This window comes from Rhinopithecus roxellana, chromosome 19, assembly GCF_007565055.1.
Source record: "Rhinopithecus roxellana isolate Shanxi Qingling chromosome 19, ASM756505v1, whole genome shotgun sequence".
In the NCBI taxonomy this organism is placed as follows: Eukaryota; Metazoa; Chordata; class Mammalia; order Primates; family Cercopithecidae; genus Rhinopithecus; species Rhinopithecus roxellana.
In genome coordinates this window covers 19,564,810-19,584,686 of record NC_044567.1, presented here as the reverse complement: position 1 = coordinate 19,584,686, position 19,877 = coordinate 19,564,810, and the positions used below count along the sequence as shown (strand labels likewise).

The 19,877-nt window shown below is 43.5% G+C and overlaps 1 protein-coding gene across 4 annotated transcripts in view; it reads right to left on the bottom strand.

Moving 5' to 3' along the window:
- Positions 1–19,877, bottom strand: part of TAOK1 (TAO kinase 1) — a 175,632-nt gene that overhangs the window by 15,774 nt on the left and 139,981 nt on the right. For all 4 annotated transcript variants that reach the window (XM_030922972.1, XM_030922971.1, XM_010367972.2 and 1 more), the window contains 4 exons: positions 15,647–15,850; positions 11,455–11,694; positions 3,755–3,967; positions 2,228–2,410 (listed from right to left, as the gene is read on the bottom strand). In XM_030922972.1, the coding sequence (XP_030778832.1) occupies positions 2,228–2,410; positions 3,755–3,967; positions 11,455–11,694; positions 15,647–15,850 (840 nt within the window). The remainder of the gene's footprint in view (positions 1–2,227; positions 2,411–3,754; positions 3,968–11,454; positions 11,695–15,646; positions 15,851–19,877) is intronic.

Below are 19,877 nucleotides of genomic sequence, written 5' to 3'. Positions count from 1 at the left end.
TGCAGTGGTGCAATCTCGGCTCACTGCAAGCTGCGCCTCCCCGTTTCACGCCATTCTCCTGCCTCAGCCTCCCGAGCAGCTGGGACTACAGGTGCCTGCCACCACACCTGGCTAATTTTTTTGTATTTTTAGTAGACATAGGGTTTCACCGCGTTAGCCAGGATGGTTTCGATCTCCTGATCTCGTGATCCGCCCGCCTTGGCCTCTCAAAGTGCTGGGATTACAGGCGTGAGCCACCATGCCTGGCCTGTCATCTTATTGTTTGAGATGGAGTCTCGCTCTGTCGCCCAGGCTGGAGTGCAGTGGCACCATCTCGGCTCACTGAAACCTCTGTCTCCCAGATTCAAGGGATTCTCCTGCCTCAGCCTCTGGAGTAGCTGGGGTTACAGGCGCCTGCCACCACACCTGGCTAATTTTTGTATTTTCAGTAGAGATGGTGTTTCACTATGTTGGCCAGGCTGGTCTTGAACTCCTGACCACAGGTGACCTGCCCCCCCGCCCCTCGGCCTCCCAAAGTGCTGGGATTACAGGCATGAGCCACTGTGCCTGGCCTTAGCTTTCTCATCTTGAATAAGAAATAAAATTGAGTTAATATTTAGATGCAAATACCTCTCAAAGAAGCCAGTAATAAAGATAGCTGTGCTAGAGAAATAGTAATATCTTATATCTTATTGAGGTGATATTTTTAAGATTTTTTTTTTTTTTTTGAGACAGGGTGTCGCTTTGTAACCCAGGCTGGAGTGCAGTGGCATGATCTCAGCTCACTGCAGCCTCTAACTCCTGGACTCAAGCGATCCTCTCACCTAAATCTCCCTAGTAGCTGGGACTATAGAAGTGTGCCACCACACTTGGTCAATTTTTGTATTTTTTGTAGAGGCAGGGTTTTGCCATGTTGCCCAGGCTGGTCTTGAATTCCTGAGCTCAAGCGATCTGCTTGCCTCTGCCTCCCAAGTGCTGAGATTATAGGCATGAGCCACAACACCTGGTTTAAATATATTTTTTACTTTAACAAGGCATTCTATTTTTAGCACAAGAACTATAGGAAATAGAGGAAAAATCTACAGGCCTATGGTCCAGAAACAATGACAACTTTAGGAAGATCATTAGGTAAGTATTAAATGCAATGACCGAGGGACCTAAGACTACATCAGTTGTTGGGAATTTAAGACTCAAGAGTTCTGGAATGTATCTCTGAATCCTGGATACAATTGATAATTGACCACTGTTTTATTTATTCATTTATTTTGAGACAGGATCTTGCCCTGTTGCCCAGGCTAGAGTGCAGTGGTGCAGCCATAGCCTCAACCTTTTAGGCTCAATCCATTTTCCTGCCTCAGCCTCCCAAGTAGCTGGGACCACAGGAGCAAGCCACCACACTCAGCTAATTTTTAAAAATTTTTTGTAGAGATAGGGTCTCCCTGTGTTGCCCAGGCTGGTCTCGAACTCCTGGGCTCAGACAATCTTCCCGCCTTGGCTTCCCAAAGTGCCGGGAGGCCTAAGCCCAGCCTAATCTCCACTTCTTGCAACAAATGCCTTTCTTCTCTTTACCTTTCAAAACCTTTTGTCCATCACCCTTTTCCCTAATACACATACACATACCTCAGTATCCCAAAGGATGGAAATTTGGGGATTCTAGTTCTATTTTCTAATATATCTGACAAGAATAATTCAGAAAAAGTAAAGATGTGCATCTAGAAACAACATTTTTTCAGCCTGACTTTTGACCTGTGTGGAACTGATTTTACCTTCTATTCCTCAGTAATCCTCTACCAATCTGTATAGCTCCAGGCCAAGGATATATGAGTAAAGTATATATTCCTGATCCTTTGTCCCTGGCCCTCTCAGGCAATTAATGCAGCTCTCTTTCTTCACTAGTTAAGTCTTTCTCCAACCTCCTTAGGTAGAGCAAGCTAGGAACACAGAATTGAGGAACATGGAGTCAGAGCTGCTACTCTCAAATTCAACTGACTGTCTTCACACACCCATATCTTTTCTCTAGCAATTACTACTTAATTATATTCCCTTGATTTCTGGAGCTCATTAATGGTAAGGTTCATCAGTGGATCAGTAATTTTAAAGAAAAAACTGCTGCCATAACCAGAATTCAGGAAATGTGGTTTTGTGAAAGAAATCTAATGTGACCCCTGCCAACATGAAAATATATTTATAAAACACTTTTGACAAAAGCTAATTTGAAAACAATGATTTTCCCTTCTATTACTTATACCTTTTGTTCTAAGAGTGCCCTCCGGAGGGAGACCCTCTGTTCAAGCTCCCGAAGCTCTCGATCATGTTGTGCCTCAGCTTGCATCTTGATTTTGCTCTGATATGCATTCAGCAGCTCCAGTTCCTGCTGCAGCTGCATCTTCAAAACCTGGCATTCTGCTTCCTGTGCTTCATCCAAACGCAGCTGAGAGAGAGAAAGAAAAAAAAATGAAACAGATATATCCTACTGTTAGCTATCAATGCATGACCTATGGAAAGGAGGAGGAGTGTTAGAAGATAGACTACTCTTTCTTGGTTCAGACAATTTTTCTGTCTTTTATCTCGGAGTAAACATCTCTGAAAAAGAAAGGCAGAATAACTAACAATAGTGTTATGAAGATAAAGCTATCATAAGCTATTTGGAGGATGCCTGAATAACCACATTTCTCTTAAGAAAAACCTAGAATCTCTTTAGATCTCTGAATCTCTTCCTCTCTAGCGGAAATAACTATAGAACAAAGACCAGCAAACCATAGTCTACAAGCAAAGTATGGGCAGGTGCCTGTTTTTTTGTTTTTTACAGCCCATGAGCTAATAATGTTTCATTTTGAAAGGGTTACATCTTAAGCGGTCATGTAAGTACCCACATAATACCCTTAGTTTTGCCTCCTGCCTAAAAAGTCTCATCTGGCCCTTTTTTTTTTTTTTGAGACGGAGTCTCATTTAATTGCCCAGTCTGGAGTGCAACGGCGCAATCTTGGCTCACTGCAACCTCTACCCCCCGGGTTCAGGTGATTCTCCCGCCTCAGCCTCCTGAGTCACTGGGATTATAGGCGCCCACCACCGCGCCTGGCTAATTTTTGTATTTTTAGTAGAGGCGGGGTTTCACCATGTTGGGCAGGCTGCTCTTGAATTCTTGACCTCAGGTGATTCACCCGCCTAGGCCTCCTGAAGTGCTGGGATTACAGGCGTGAACTGCTGCGCCCAGCCTTATCTGGCCCTTTAAAAAAAGTTTACAAAGCTCTTATACGGAAAATGTTTTGCGCCTATAATCCCAGCTACTCGGGAGGCCAAGGAAGGAGAATCGCTTGAACCCAGGAGGCAGAGGTTGCAGTGAGCTGAGATAGCACCACTGCAATCCAGCCTGGGCGACAGGGTGAAATTCCATGTCAAAAAAAAAAAAAAAAAAAAAATTTTGTATTTGTACTCAAACACAACCATTTTTATTCCCATTATAATACCTTTTGCTCACTGCTTCCCAAAGCTGCTATGCCAATCTCAATAAGGTGCTGGGATCTGTGCTGGCAGGGAGCCTATTTAGAACCTCACGTCTAAATGTATCAATGAAAATTAATGCATCATGACATACCTCATGCATCATGACATTTTCAAGCAATGCTGAGAATAGGAAGAAAATGAACCATCACCACATTTCCCAAGCTGCAGGAGAGCTATCATTTTCAACTAGTACTTTAATTACTGTGATTTCATTCAGGTGGTGGAAGAAAAGGGGCACTAAATTTGTTTTGCCCAAAAAAAGCAAACTCACGGCTTGGGTGGAGAGCATTTCGTTAATGCTGTGATCATACTGCTCAGCCAAGATAGCTAATTTCCGGGTCTGTTCCTCCTTGAGCCGTTTCAGAACAGCTTTGTGCTCACTCTTTGGTGTAGTCTCCAGCAGGTGATTTCTTAATGCTTTGTACTGTCTGGTTTGGATTTTGCAGGTATCCTGAAACTGCTTTTTTATTTGGAGTTCTTTAGACTGGGGAAAAAAAATAGATTTATGTAAGTTGTAACACAAGGTATCTGGTATATGGTATGCTTACATACATGAAAATAAAGACTATTAGGAAAAAATGAGAGGAAAACCAAACAGGTCAGATCATAAAGTTGCAGATACTTTTTGCACTTGGCTATCTGGCCAAACCACTGACTGAAATTTATGCAGTTTTACAACAAAAAACTTCATTTAAAACATTAGGGCATAAAGAACCCCATTTATGATAAAACTTGTAACAATATCTGTTGTTTCACTAATAAAGTTAGTGACCTGAGTAGATATTAAAATTAGCTTTGATTATTATGCATATTCATGACAGAAAATTACATTTTTTCTTTTTTTTTGAGATGGAGTCTCACTCTGTCACCCAGGCTGGAATGCAGTGGTACAATCATGGCTCACTGTAGCCTCAACCCGCTATGCTCAAGCAATCCTTCCACCTCAGCCTCCTGAGTAGCCGGGACCACAGGTGTGCGCCACACCCACGTTCGGCTTTTTTTTTTTTTTTTTTTGAGTCTTGCTCTGTCGCCCAGGCTGGAGTCCAATGGCACAATCTCGGCTCACTGCAACCACCGCCTCCCGAGTTCAAGCGATTCTCCTGTCTCAGCCTCCCGAGTAGCTGGGATTACAGGCATGTGTCACCACGCCCAGCTAATTTTTGTATTTATAGTAGAGACAGGGTTTCACCATGTTGCCTAGGCTGGTCTCAAATTCCTGGGCTCAAGCAATCCACCTGCCTTGGCCTCCTAAAGTGCTGGGATTACTGGCATGAGCCACCATACCCAGCTCCTGGCTAATTTTTTTTTTTTTTTTGGTAGCAATGAAGTTTCCCTATGTTGCACAGGCTGGTTCCAAACTCCTGGCCTCAAGCGATCCTCCCACCTCAGCCTCTAAAAGTACAATAATTATAGGCATGAGCCACTGTGCGTGGCTTAGAAAATTAAATTTTTTCTCATGAATTAAGCATAATACAGTTATGGTGGTTCACGCCTGTAATCTCAGTACTTCTGGGAGGCCAAGGCAGGATTGTTTGTAGGCCAGGAGTTCCAGACTAGCCTGAGCAACACAGTGAGACACCATTTCTACAAAGCAATTTAAAAAATTAGCCAGGCACAGTGATGCGCACCTGTAGTCCTAGCTACTAGGGAGGCTGAGGCAGAAGGATCACTTGAGCCCAGGAGTTCAAGGCTGCAGTGAACCGTGATTGCATCATTGGACTCTAGGCTGAACAAGAGTGAGACACTGGTTTCTAAAAAAAAAAAGAAAAAGAAAAAAAAAGAAAAAAGAAAAAAGAAAAAAAGATATAAAAGCACTTTATTGGTGAGACAATATCTTATCAGATCTAGAGACAGAAAATAAAGCACATTTATTTTGTTTGTTTTAGAAACACTTTGCTGCAATTTCTTTTTTGTTCTTTTTTTTAGATGGAGTCTCATTCTGTTGCTCAGGCTGTAGTGCAGTGGTGCGATCTCAGCTCACTGCAGCCTCCATTTCCTGGGTTCAATCGATTTTCCTGTCTCAGCCTCCCGAGCAGCGGGAATTACAGGCTTGTGCCACCACGCCCGGCCAATTTTTGTATTTTTAGTAGAGACAAGGTTTCACTATGTCAGCCAGGCTTGTCTTGAACTCCTGACCTCAGGCAATCCGCTGAACTTGGCCTCCCAAAGTGCTGGGATTACAGGCATGAGCCACTGTGCCTTGCCCCCAATTTCTTTTAATGACACTCTCAACTCCAAGCTATACAGTTTATGTACCAAATGTGAGGCTAACTTGGAAATCTCTATTCGGAATTATTAATACTGTTACTACAATGGTCTTTTCCTTAAGATAATAAACTAGGTAGAGATATATTTAGCAATGGTTTACTCTTGAACACAAGCAAAAACTTAAACGTCAGTCAAGTTAACTAATCTTGGCCAGGCGTGGTGGCTCACGCTTGTAACCCCAGCACTTTGGGAGGCTGAGGTGGCCAGATCATTTGAGGTCAGGAGTTTGAGACCAGCCTGGCCAACATGGTGAAACCCTGTCTCTACTAAAAATACAAAAATTAGTTCAGCGTGGTGGCACATGCCTGTAATCCCAACTACTCAGGAGGCTGAGGCATGAGAATTGCTTGAACCCGGGAGGTGGAGGCTGCAGAGAGCTAAGATTGCACCACTGCACTCCAGCCTGGGCAACAGAGCGAGACTCTGTTTCAAACACACACACACAAACAAAAAACCATAACAAAACTAATCTTTCAAAGGTTAAACAAAACTCATGTGTTAACGGAGGAGACAACCCTCTTCCTGGGGTAACAGACATGAACTACAGTATATAAACATTTCTAAGATGAAAATATTTAAGTTGAGAGACAGAAGATCTTTGGCTTTAGTGTTTGGTTAATCAGCAGGTTAGGTATTCTATAAACTCAGGTTTTAAAAAGTTTTAATAAGATGAGATCTGTTTCTGCAAGGTGTACCAGTTGATCCTATAAGTGACAACACATTCATTTACTGCACTGAGGCAGAACCTATAGTTGAAATTATTTTACCTTAATATAAATACCGCCAGGTATTGATTGGTTGATTCATCATGCAACAAATGGATATGTGACCAAATTTACACTAAGTACTAAGAAGTACTCCCCTCAATACTACAACATTAAATATACCTTTCTGTAATTTTCACCATCTGAGGCACTAGATCCTAGTAATATGTCTTTATTTTGTGAGGGGTCAAGAAATGTCTAGCTAGTAAGAGAAACTCTTAGTTTAGCTAAGAGTTTTAGTAGAGACACTTAGTAGCACTGCTTTTATTTTTGAGACAGAGTCTCACTCTGTCGTCTAGGCTCTGGAGTACAGTGGCACGATCATGGCTCACTGCATCCCTGACCTCCCAGGTTCAAGCAATCCTCCTACCTCAGCCTCCCAAGTAGCTGGGATTACAGGTGTGAGCCACCAACACGTTTGGCTTTTTAATCTTTTTATTTTCTTTTTTTGAGACAGGGTCTCACTCTGTCACCCAGGTTGGAGTGCAGTGACATGATCATGGCTCACCATAGCCTCAACCTCCTGGGGTTCAAGTGATCCTCTTGCCTCTCGGCCTTCTGAGTAGCTGGGACCACCACAGGTATGTCATCATGCTCAGTCTCTTTTTTTTTTTTTTTTTCCTGAGACAGAGTCTTGCTCTATCACCAGGATGGAGTACAGTGGCACGACCTCAGCTCACTGCAACCTCTGACTACCTGGTTCAAGTGATTCTCCTGCCTCAGCCTCCTGCGTAGCTGGGACTACAGGCGCACACCACTACACCCAGCTAATCCCAAGAGTCTGGGAGGCTGAGGCGGGTGGATCACTTGAGGTCAGGCATTCAAGACCAGCCTGGTCAATATGGCGAAATTCCTTCTCTACTAAATATACAAAAATCAGCCGGGTGTGGTGGCACATGCCTGTAATCACAGCTACTCGGGAGGCTGAGGCAGGAGAATCGCTTGAAGTTGGTAGGCAGAGGTTGCAGTAAGCCAAGACTGCGCCACTGCCCTCCAGCCTGGGTGACACAGCGAAAACAAACAAAAACAACTATTCATGGTTAACAAAGTTGTTCCAAGTGCTTCTAGACAGAAATGGAACAATGAAATTTAGATAGTATCTTCTGCCTCAGTAAAATAGCATCCATTCTTTTAAAAGGTTTTATTTTTATTTATTTATTTATTTGTTGAGATGGAGTTTTGTCCTTGTTGCCCAGGCTGGAGTGCAATGGTGGGATCTCGGCTCACCATAACCTCCACCATCCTCTGCTCCTGCCTCAGCCTCCCGAGTAGCTGGGACAACAAGCATGCGCCACCACGCCCGGCTACTTTTGTATTTTTAGAGATGGGGTTTTTCCATGTTGGTCAGACTGGTCTCGAACTCCCGACCTCAGCCTCCCAAAGTACTGGGATTACAGGCATGAATCATCGCACTCGGACATTATTTTTATTTTTTGAGATGGAGTCTCGCTCTGTCGCCAGGCTAGAGTGCAGTGGCACGATCTTGGCTCACTGAACCTCCACCTACCGGGTTCAAGCAAATCTCCAGCCTCAACCTCCCAAGTAGCTGGGACTACAGGCACGTGCCACCGTGCCCGGCTAATTTTTGTATTTTTAGTACAGATGAGGTTTCACCATGCTGGCCAGGATGGTCTCTTGACCTGGTGATCCCCTGCCTCAGCCTTCCAAAGTGCTGGGATTACAGGTGTGAGTGACTGCGCCCAGCCAAAACTTTTTATTTTTAAAGCATTGTGCTGGGCTGGGCGTGGTGGCTCACGCCTGTAATCCTAGCAGTTTGGAAAGCTGAGGTGGGTGGATCACCTGAGGTCAGGAGTTTGAGACCAGCAGGGCCAATGTGGTGAAACCCATCTCTACTAAAAACACGAGGGCGTGGTGGCAGGCGCCTGTAATCCCAGCTACTCGGGAGGCTGAGGCATGAGAATCACTTCATCCCGGGAGGTGGAGGTTGCAGTGAGCCAAGATCACGCCACTATACTCCAGCCTAGGCGACAAGAGCGAAACTCCATCTCAAAAAAAACCAAAAAACCAAAAACAAACAAACAAAAAAATTATGCCAGGAATACTGTAATCGTTCCACATCCCTGCCTAATGAGAAAAAATAACTCCTTGAAAAATTTTTCTTTAACAAGAGTAAAATTAATGCTTATACTAAGAATAAACTATATCCCTCAATGTGTGACTCAAATGAAAGCGAGATGAATGCAAGTTACAGTTATTTCTACTCATTTAGTGCTGACAAAGCATCATCTGGATGAAAGCTGAAGAAACAGCAGAGTAGGCAGCAGATTTTCACCCGACCCTTTCCATAGAAACAGCACCCCACCCCCACAGATCCTAATCAACATAAATAAAATGTTCCAACTGCAATCTCCTCTCCTCCATCAAACACAGTTGATGCTATATTCTAAATTCTGCCTCCACTACTTAAGGAGAAAATTGGAAGAGGCAACGATTACTTAAGTAAATAGAAATGTGATGATTTGGGGTTAAAATGCTCCAGTTGAGTAAGTAAATAGATACACATAAATATGAGGAAAATGGTGATTTTTCTTCCCTAACAGGAAACCTTGAGCTCACTTGTAATCACAAAGGCATTTTATTTAAAGTCTGACTATGATTAATGAAGCTTTATTTTCTCCTCACTTTTTTTTTTTTTTTTTTTTTTTTTGAGACGGAGTCTTGCTCTGTCACCCAGGCTGGAGTGCAGTGGCCGGATCTCAGCTCACTGCAAGCTCTGCCTCCCGGGTTTATGCCATTCTCCTGCCTCAGCCTCCGAGTAGCTGGGACTACAGGCGCCCGCCACCTCGCCCGGCTAGTTTTTTGTATTTTTTAGTAGAGACGGGGTTTCACCGTGTTAGCCAGGATGGTCTCGATCTCCTGACCTCGTGATCCACCTGTCTCGGCCTCCCAAAGTGCTGGGATTACAGGCTTGAGCCACCGCGCCCGGCCCTTCTCACTTTTAATACACTATCTGAGAGAATCAGATTACTGTTTATAAGCTTTAAAACGGAAAGGTTCTAATGACAGGAAATAGAAAGAAATGGTTAAATGTCAAACAACTATCCATCACCCAAGCCCCAGGGAAATGCAGTCATATCAGACTTACAGTACGACTTTCAGTTTGGTTTATTCCTTGGTGCTGTTGGCTTTAAAATCACAATTGACTTTGCTGACATGTTAGTTTAAAAATCTTTTCATGGGAGATTGTCTTCCGTAGCTAAATGATTACGTATCTCCCTACTGCAAAAACAAAATAAATCTAAAATATCATTACAATTCCGGTTTTTCTAAGCATTAACTAAGGAAGGTTATGTTAGTAGTCAACATAACCACTCTGTAAATAAAATTTACCTATTTTGAAGACATAGCAAGGTGAAATTTTACTCACATTCACATGAAAACAATAAAGCATCTTAACATTGGTTCTATATTTTGTTCAGGACAACTTGTTTGAATGGAGTTGGGTGGGCATTGGGAATACCATTGAGTGTGCTGTAGTTTCTAGATTTTCACACAGACTACCTCTGTGAATGAATTTCACTGTACTCCAGCACAGTTACTCAGAGTAAAACCAAGAACCATTTTATAGTTTAAATATCAAATAGCTTATAAAAATGGCTGGGTAGGAGTACAGGGGAAGCTTTAAATAGGAAATACTGTGGAAACTGGACCTTACTGAATATAAACAAAAGTTTAAAATGTACAGATATGTACAGAGCAACTGAGGTGCTTATCATCGATGACAGACTATATAGTGGGTGGTTTTGTATATTAAGATTCACGTGGGCCGGGCGCGGTGGCTCACGCCTGTAATCCCAGAACTTTGGGAGGCTGAGGCAGGCGGATCACGAGGTCAGGAGATTGAGACCATCCTGGCTAACATGGTGAAACCCCGTCTCTACTAAAAATACAAAAAATTAGCTGGGCATGGTGGCGGGTGCCTGCAGTCCCAGCTACACAGGAGGCTGAGGCAGGAGAATGGAGTGAACCCGGGAGGCGGAGCTTGCAGTGAGCCGAGATCGCCCCACTGCACTCCAGCCTGGGCGACAGAGTGAGACTCTGTCTCAAAAACAAACAAACAAAAATTTCAGAATTGGTAACTGTAGTTGACTTTGACTGAGAGAGATGGACCAGGTGGCTAGGGGACCAAGCATAAAGAAGAAAACTTTTTTCTTGTTATTATTTTTCTAACTAGTGGCTATGCAGCTTAAAACTTTTTATTTTATAATGCACTTTCATGTTTTTAAATTTTGTACAAGTCATATTTATAGCAAATTATGGTTCTAAAATTTTACTTGGAACAACAGAGATAAGCCAAATGGTTAGCTTGTCGACATGTAGAATATAATATTGGCCTTGGACATTTGGGTAAATTTTTCTTTGAGATAGGGTCTTGCTCTGTCACCCAGGGTTGAGTGCTGTGGTGTGTTCTCGGCTCACCGCAACCTCTGCCTCCTGGGTTCAAGGGATTCTCCTGCCTCAGCCCCCCAAGTAGCTGGGACTATACGCATGTGCCACCACGCCCAACTAATTTTTGTATTTTTAGTAGAGACAGGGTTTCGCCATGTTGTCTAGGCTGTTCTTGAACTCCTGACCTCAGGTGATCCACCTGCCTTGGCCTCCTAAAGCATTGGGATTACAGGCGTGAGCCACCAGTGCCCTGTCCTTGGGTAAGTTTAAAACAAGAATCTTGATTCTTATCTACTGGCACTTCCCATGGTTAAAAGTTTTGGCCACTTTTCTGTACTTTGATGAGAAATACATAAGCAAAAGACTGTAGCAACAGGCATTCAACATTAAAATCAACCAAAGATGCTAAAAATGAAAAGAAGCTTAGTCAATTTCTTTATGACTAGACATCCGTCTTAAGACTTTTCCTACTTACGTGGATACCTTTTCATTCTCTTCCCTGTTGTCAAAAAGCTTAGGCTAACCATACCTTCAAACTCTTAGGCTGTTGTCGAACTTCCATGACATGCTTTCGTCTTAGTTCTCGTTCTCTTCGCTTATTATATTCCAGCTGGTTAGTGAGCTCAGTTTGATGCTGCAATCTGATCAACTCACAGCGCATCTTCTGAATCGTGTTGAGGTGGCGGAACTCCAGTTCTTGCATGGATTCATGCTGTCGGAGTAGCATGGCATGTTCTAAGTCCTTCTGCGTCTGTCTTTTGTTTAACTCCTAATCCATAACACAAAAGACAAAGGTATAATTTACTGCTGTATAATGCCAGAAAAAAATCCTAAAAAACAGAATACCCAGTAAACAGATGTAATTAACCCTGTTATTCAATTATAATTGCAGAGTAAATATTGGGGTTGTGACTTTTACCTCTTTAAATGGGCAATTAGTAGCACAAATTTCGTTACTATATTCATTTACTATTTATTCATATTATTTTATTGCCATTAGCTTAAGACATTATTACATCTATATCAAGAGGTTTAACATTTTTCTTTTGTTTACTTCCTAATTTTATATTTGAATTGGGTTCCTAAGTTATCCTTTTAGTTTCTTCAGAGTATTCTATTCAATTATTTTACATACAGTCTACTCTGGTGAGTGTAGTGATTAAGAACATGGACACAGCCGGGCGTGGTGGCTCATGCCTGTAATCCCAGCACTTTGGGAGGCCGAGGCAGGTGGATCACAAAGTCAGGAGATTGAGATCATCCTAGCTAACACGGTGAAAACTGTCTCTACTAAAAATACAAAAAATTAGCTGGGCGTGGTGGCGGACACCTGTAGTCCCAGCTACTTGGGAGGCTAAGGTAGGAGAATGGCATGAACCCGGGAGGCAGAGCTTGCAGTGAGCCAAGATCGCGCCACTGCACTCCAGCCTGGGCGACAGAGTGAGACTCTGTCTCAATTAAAAAACCAAAAACAAAAAACAAAAAATAACCGGGCATGGTGGTGCATGTCTGTAGTCCCAGGTACCTGGGAGTCTGAGGCAGGAGAATGGCTTGAACCCAGGAGGCAAAGGTTGCAGTGAGCCGAGATCATGCCACTGCACTCCAGCCTGGGCGACGGAGTCTCGGAAAAAAAAAAAATTGTAGAGACAGGGTCTTGCTATGTTGCCCAGGATAGCCTCAAACTCCTGGTCTCAAGTGATCCTCCCACCTCAGCCTCCCAAAGTGTTGGAATTACAGGTGTGAGCCACTGCACCCAGCCAGTACATAGAAATTTTAAAAGTTTCATTGTAACCTAGTGCTTTGTGATGCCATAATTCTTTCAATCATTCCTCTGTGTTTGGACATTTAAGCTGCTTCTATGTTTCACTGTTTTTTTTTTTTTTTTTTTTTTAAATCAGAGTCTCACTCTGTCACCCAGGCTGGAGTACAGTGGTGCGATTTCAGCTCACTGCAACCTCTGCCTCCCAGGTTCAAGCAATTCTCGTGCCTCAGCCTCCTGAGTAGCTGGGATTACAGGTGTGCACCACCACACCCAGCTCATTTTTAAAATATTTTTAGTAGAGACAGAGTTTTACCACGTTGACCAGGCTGTCCTTGAACTCTCGACCTCAAGGATTACAGGTGAGAGCCACTGCTCCAGCCCATGTTTCACTTTTATAAACAAAGTTTCAATAAATATCTATGTATACTGTATCATAGAATCATGTTGTTATTTCTGTAGGACAGAGTTCTAGAAGTGGATTTGATGGATAAATGCTACGTGCATATTAAATTTTAAAAGCTACTGTTAAATCATGCTCCAAAGGGGCAATATCAATTTACAGTCTTACTAATAGTGTCTGTTAACACATGCCATTACTAGGATTGAATGTATCAATCTTTTACATTTTTCTTACATAATGGATGCAACAGTTTTAATTTGAATTTATTAGTAAACTCGCACAATTATGCTATATTACAAGCATAATATATTACAAGCATGAAATATATTATTTCAACCCATTCTCAGAAATTTATCTATACTCACAGGTATCTTAATAATGAAAATAATTCTTTTCTTTTTTTGAGATGGAGACTTGCTCTGTGGCCCAGACTGGAGTACAGCAGCACAATCTCAGCTCACTGCAACCTCCACCTCCCAGGTTCAATTGATTCTCATGCCTTGGCCTCCCAAGTAGCTGGGATTACAGGCGTCTGCCACCACGTCCGGCTCATTTTTTTGTATCTCTACTAAAAGTAGAGATGGGGTTTCACTATGTTGGCCATGCTGGTCTCAAACTCCTGACCTCAAGTGATTCACTTGCCTCGGCCTCCCAAAGTGCTAGGATCATAGCCATGAGCCACCACACCCAGCCAAGAATAACTGTTTTCATTGGCAGAAGAGTTTCTACAACATTTACCCAATTAATAATCACATGATGATAAAAATGTATTTAAGGGCAACACACACTTCATGGAGCCCATTTCAGGTCAGAGGCAAAAACTGCCCAATGAATTTCCTCATATGTAAAAATCAAGGCTGACCATGGTGGCTCATGCCTGTAATCCCAGCATTTTGGGAGGCCGAGGCAGGCGGATCACTTGAGGTTGGGAATTGGACACCAGCCAGGCCAACATGGCAAAACCCCATTTCTTTTTTTTTTTTTTTTTTTTTGAGACGGAGTCTTGCTCTGCCACCCAGGCCGGAGTGCAGTGGCTGGATCTCAGCTCACTACAAGCTCCGCCTCCCGGGTTTATGCCATTCTCCTGCCTCAGCCTCCCGAGTAGCTGGGACTACAGGCGCCCGCCTCGTCGCCCGGCTAGTTTTTTGTATTTTTAAGTAGACACAGGGTTTCACCGTATTAGCCAGGATGGTCTCGATCTCCTGACCTCGTGATCCGCCCGTCTCGGCCTCCCAAAGTGCTGGGATTACAGGCTTGAGCCACCGCGCCCGGCACAAAACCCCATTTCTACTAAAAGTACAAAAATCAGCCGGGTGTGGTGATGCATGCCTGTAGTCCCAGATACTTGGGAGGCTGAGGCAGGAGAATTGCTTGAACCTGGGAGCAGAGGTTGCAGTGAGCCGAGATCACCACTGCACTCCAGCCTGGGCGAAAGAGCGAGACTCTGTTTCAAAATAAATAAATAAAAGTAAAAATAAAAATCAACATTTTTCATTTGTGGATTGGTTAATATTTATTGAATGCCTACTATTAATCAGAAACTGGAGATTTAAAAAACTGCATCAATTCTGTGATTTTATACAACTTCCATTGTAGTGAGGGAGTCAGGAACAACCTCCCTACCCTGCAGAAACCTGTGAACATACACATATTCACGTGAAAAAGAAAAGTGCAAAGAAGAACATATGTATTTAGTTAGTTGTCTGTCTGTTTGTTTGAGACAGGGTCTTGCTCTGTAGCTCAGGCTGGAGTGCAGTGTGGCATGATCATGGCTCACTGCAGCCTCAACCTCCTGGGCTCAGGAATATTCATGCGCCAGCCTCCCAGGTAGCTGGGACTACAGGTGCACACCACCACACCCAGCTAATTTTTTTAAATATACATATATTTTTTGTAGAGACAGGGATTTGTCAGGTTGCCCTGTCTGGTCTCAAACTCCTAGAATCAAGTGATCTGCCTGCCTTGGCCTCCCAAAGTGTTGGGATTACAGTTACCATACCTGGCTGCAAAGAATAATATTTAAATAAAGCAGAAGAACGTGGTGGTTAAGTCCAGGCATGGTAGCTCATGCCTGTAATCCTAGCACTTTGGGAGGCTGAGACGGGCAGATTCCAAGAGTTCGAGAACAGCCTGGCCAACATGGCGAAAGCCCATCTATACTAAAAATACAGAACTTAGTTGGATTTGGTGGTGCACACCTGTAATCCTAGCTACCCTGGGAGGCTGAGGCACGAAAATCGCTCACACCCAGGAGGTGAAGGTTGCACTGAGCCAAGAAGGTTGCACTGAGCCAAGATGGCGCCACTGCACTCCATACTTGGTGACATGGAGAGACTCTTTCTTGGGAAAAAAAAAATTGGTGGTTAAGAGATTTTAAGGAAATGACATCTGAGTAAAGATATACAGGGAACAAACAATCCATGTGAATATCTGAGGAAGAATGATTCAGACAGAGGCAAGTAGAAGTGCAAAGTCCCTGAGACTAGAATGGAATTGGAGTATTTTCAGGAAAGATGGCTTTTGATAAAGGATTTAAAATTTCTCATCACTCAAACTTACCTCCCTGACAAGGTCCTGCTCTAAGTTATGACGACCAAGTAACATTCTTCTCTTGAAGCGACGGCATTCCAGCTCTAGGTATTGTCTTTGACGTCGAAGAAGGTTAGCTTCTTCTTCTGCTTGGAAATGCTGTATATTCTCCTTCTGCTTTGAAAGCCACTCCTGTTTTTCTTTTTTGGGGGTACTCTGGTTTTCATTTAGCTCCTGGCAACATAAAAACAAACTCAGGTAAAAATACATAAAAATAGGGCCAGGCACGGTGGCTCACGCCTGTAATCCCAGCACTCTGGGAGGCCAAGGCGGGCGAATCACGAGATCAGGAGATCGAGACCATCCCAGCTAACATGGTGAAACCCCATCTCTACTAAAAATACAAAAAATTAGCCGGGCTTGATGGCGGGCGCCTATAGTCCCGGCCACTCGGGAGGCCGAGGCAGGAGAATGGCATGAACCCAGGAGGAGGAGCTTGCCTGACCAACATGGAGAAACCCTGCCTCTACCAAAAATACAAAATTAGCCAGGCATAGTGGCACATGCCTGTAATGCCAGCTACTCGGGAGGGTGAGGCGGAGAATCGCTTGAGCCCAGGAGGTGGAGGTTGCAGTGAGCTGAGATAGCGCCACTGCACTCCAGCCTGGGCAAAAAGAGCGAAACCTGGTTTCAAAAAAAAAAAAAAAAAAAATTAGCTAGGCATGGTGGCACATGCCTGCAGTCTCAGCTACTTGGGAGGCTGAGGCAGGAGAGTCGCTTGAACCCGGGAAGCAGAGGTTGCAGTGAGCCAAGATTGCTCCACTGCACGCCAGCCCGGGTGACAGAGTGAAATTCTGTCTCAAAAAAACAAAAACACCACCACAATAAAAACCCCATAAAAATTACCTAAATGAATATTATCATTTTGCATCAGTAAATTTTAAGTAAAAGTTCTTGGCTGGGTGCGGTGGCTCACACCTGTAATCCCAGCACTTTGGGAGGCTGAGGTGGGCAGATCACCTGAGGTCAGGAGTTCAAGACCAGCCTGACCAACATGGAGAAACCCTGTCTCTACTAAAAATACAAAATTAGCCGGGCATGGTGATGCAGGCTTGCAATCCCAGCTACTCGGGAAGCTGGGCGGGAAAATCACTTGACCCTGGGAGGCAGAGGTTGCAGTGCGGTGAGCCGAGATGGCGCCATTGCACTCCAGCCTGGGCAACAAGAGCAAAACTCCATCTCAATAAACAAACAAACAAAGTTCTTAGGTGTGTTTCTTCTCTAATAGGCAGTAATACAATACAATGACCAATGACCTCTAGAAGACAAGTGGTATTTACATCTTTTTTTTTTTTGAGACAGAGTCTTGCTCTGTCACCCAGGCTGCAGTGCAGTGGTGTGATCTCGGCTCACTGCAACCTCCGCCTCCCAGGTTCAAGCGATTCTCCTACCTCAGCCTCCCGAGTAGCTGGGATTACAGGCATCTGCCAGCACGCCCAGCTAATTTTTTGTATTTTTAGTAGAGACGGGATTTCACCATGTTAGCCAGGATGGTCTCGATCTCCTGACCCCGTGATCCACCCACCTCGGCCTCCCAAACTATTGGGATGACAGGCGTGAGCCACTGTGCCCGGCCTTTAGATCTTTCTTGAGTCACCCACTCAATCGGAAAGGAAAGAGAGATATGTACACCAGAAAACGTGTACCTTTTGTCTCTGCACAGCTACATTTCTGATGGTTCCTAACTTCAAAGTACACAATGATTGGTTAATAAAGTAAAATACATCCTTCTTTAAAACCTTCCCAAGAAGAGACAGAAGATAGTGCTTTTAGGTAAAAATCACAAGTGAACTAGGGCAAAAATACAGTTAAACATCTCGCTTCTTGGTTTTTGACATTCTCGATGCTAAGTTTTTGGCAAAATTATGGAAGGATTCAACATTAAGAAAACTGGAAATTAAATGGAAAACTAACAAAACCATGGAAGAATAGAGACCTACTTTATGAATGGTATTTAATTTTCAGCATTAACCACTGAACAAATCAAAATTAATGATTTTCCACATTGTTTTAAATTTCACTGGAAAACAAAACAACTGCATTTTGTTGGAGATTTACATATAGTTGGAAACTATTTACTATTGTTTCAAACTCAAAGTTCCAGTATAGAGTTTGGCTTTTGAATTATAGTCATGGGAATATACTGCAAATTATACCATTTAGAGTTGGAAAAATCTTGTCAATGAAGCTCACTTGGCAGGGTATACAGCAAGTCTTTGTGCCACCAATATGTACACAACAAGACATACATATCTGATTATAAGGCAAATTCCTACACACACACACAAATCATTAATATCAAATTGATTATACTTATTTTATCAAAATCAATCGATGTGTCACAGTATGCTAATTAATTATATGAACTAAAAATTTCAATCATCCTGTAAGACAGGAGTGTAAATTAAAAGACATATCACTTTCCGTTCCTGGTGCCTATCTTGAATAACGATCCTCTTTAAGAAGTTGTCAGGCCAGGCACGGTTGGTCACGCCTGTAATCCCAGCACTTTGGGAGGCCGAGGCGGGCAGATCATGAGGTCAGGAGATCGAGACCATTCTGGCTAACATCGTGAAACCCTGTCTCTACTAAAAATACAAAAAATTAGCCGAGCTTGGTGGCGGGCACAGGTAGTCCCAGCTACTCGGGAGGCTGAGGCAGGAGAATGGCATGAGTTTAAGACCAGCCTGGCCAAGATGGTGAAACCTTCGTCTCTACTAAAAATACAAAAATCAGCCGGGCGCAGTGGCAGGTGCCTGTAATGCCAGCTACTCAGGATACTGAGGCAGGAGAATCACTTGAACCCAAAGCGGCGAAGGCTGCAGTGAGCCGAGATCATGCCACTGCACCCCAGCCTGGACAATAGAGTGAGACTCTATCTCAAAAAAAAAAAAAAAAAAAAAAAGGCAGCACAAGAGCCAGGAGTGGTGGCTCACGCTTGTAATCCCAGCACTTTGGGAGGCCGAGGTGGGGAGATTGCCTGAGGTCAGGAGTTCAAGACCAGCCTGGTTAACATGGTGAAACCCCGTCTCTACTAAAAAAATATATAAAAATTAGCTGGGCATGGTGGCACACACCTGTAATCCCAGCTACTCGGGGGGCTAAGGCAGGAGAATCCTTTCAACCTAGGGGGAGGGGAGGTTGCAGTGAGCCAAGATCACACCACTGCACTCCAGCCTGTACAACAGAGTGAGACTTCCGTTTCGGAAAAAAAAAAAAAAAAGCAGAGGGAGGGGGCAGCACAAGAAAGGGCAAACAAATATGAAACCCTGTAACCACAATGAAATAATCAGCATATTCTACCTTAAAAAAACTGATAAGCAAATATCCCCCTTATTCTGTTTACTTTTAAAGTAAAACAATGGGAAACCAAAAACATTAGAAGAAAAGGTTTCACATAACAAAACGTGATCAGGTACAGTGGCTTATGCCTATAATCCCAGCACTCTGGGAAGCCAAGGTGGGCAGACTGCTTGAGCCCAGGAGTTCGAGACCAGGCTAGGCAACATGGCAAGACCCTGTCTCTACAAAAAATAAATTTAAAAATTAGCCAGGAGTGGTGGTGCGTGCTTGTGTTCCCAGCTACTGGGGAGGCTAAGGCAGGACTGCTTGAGCATGGGAGGTCGAAGCTGCAGTGAGCTATGATTGTGCCACTGCACTCCAGCCTGTGGAACAGAGTAAGACTGTCTCAAAAAATACATACAAAAAATAAGAACATAAGGCTGGACGCAATGGTTCACACCTGTAATGCCAGCACTTTGGGAGGCCGGGGCGGGCGGATCACGAGGTCGGGAGATCGAGACCATCCTGGCTAACATGGTGAAACCCCGTCTCTACTAAAAAAAAATACCAAATGTTAGCCAGGCGTGGTGGCAGGCACTTATAGTCCCAGCTACTCAGGAGGCTGAGGCAGGAGAATGGCGTGAACCCGGGAGGCGGAGCTTGCAGTGAGCCGGTATCACACCATTGCACTCCAGCCCGGGCGACAGAGCGAGACTCTGTCTCAAAAATAAATAAATAAATAAAAATAAAAACATAAAAAAAGTATATTTTCAGGAAATGATTCATTTTAGATCCTCAACTAAATAACTCAGTTAAGGGTAACTGATTATAATTAAAGTCATCATTTAAACTAATATCCATTTAGAGACCACAAACAACAAAAGATAATTTTATCTTAATGTTTCTGTGAGTTGGTCAC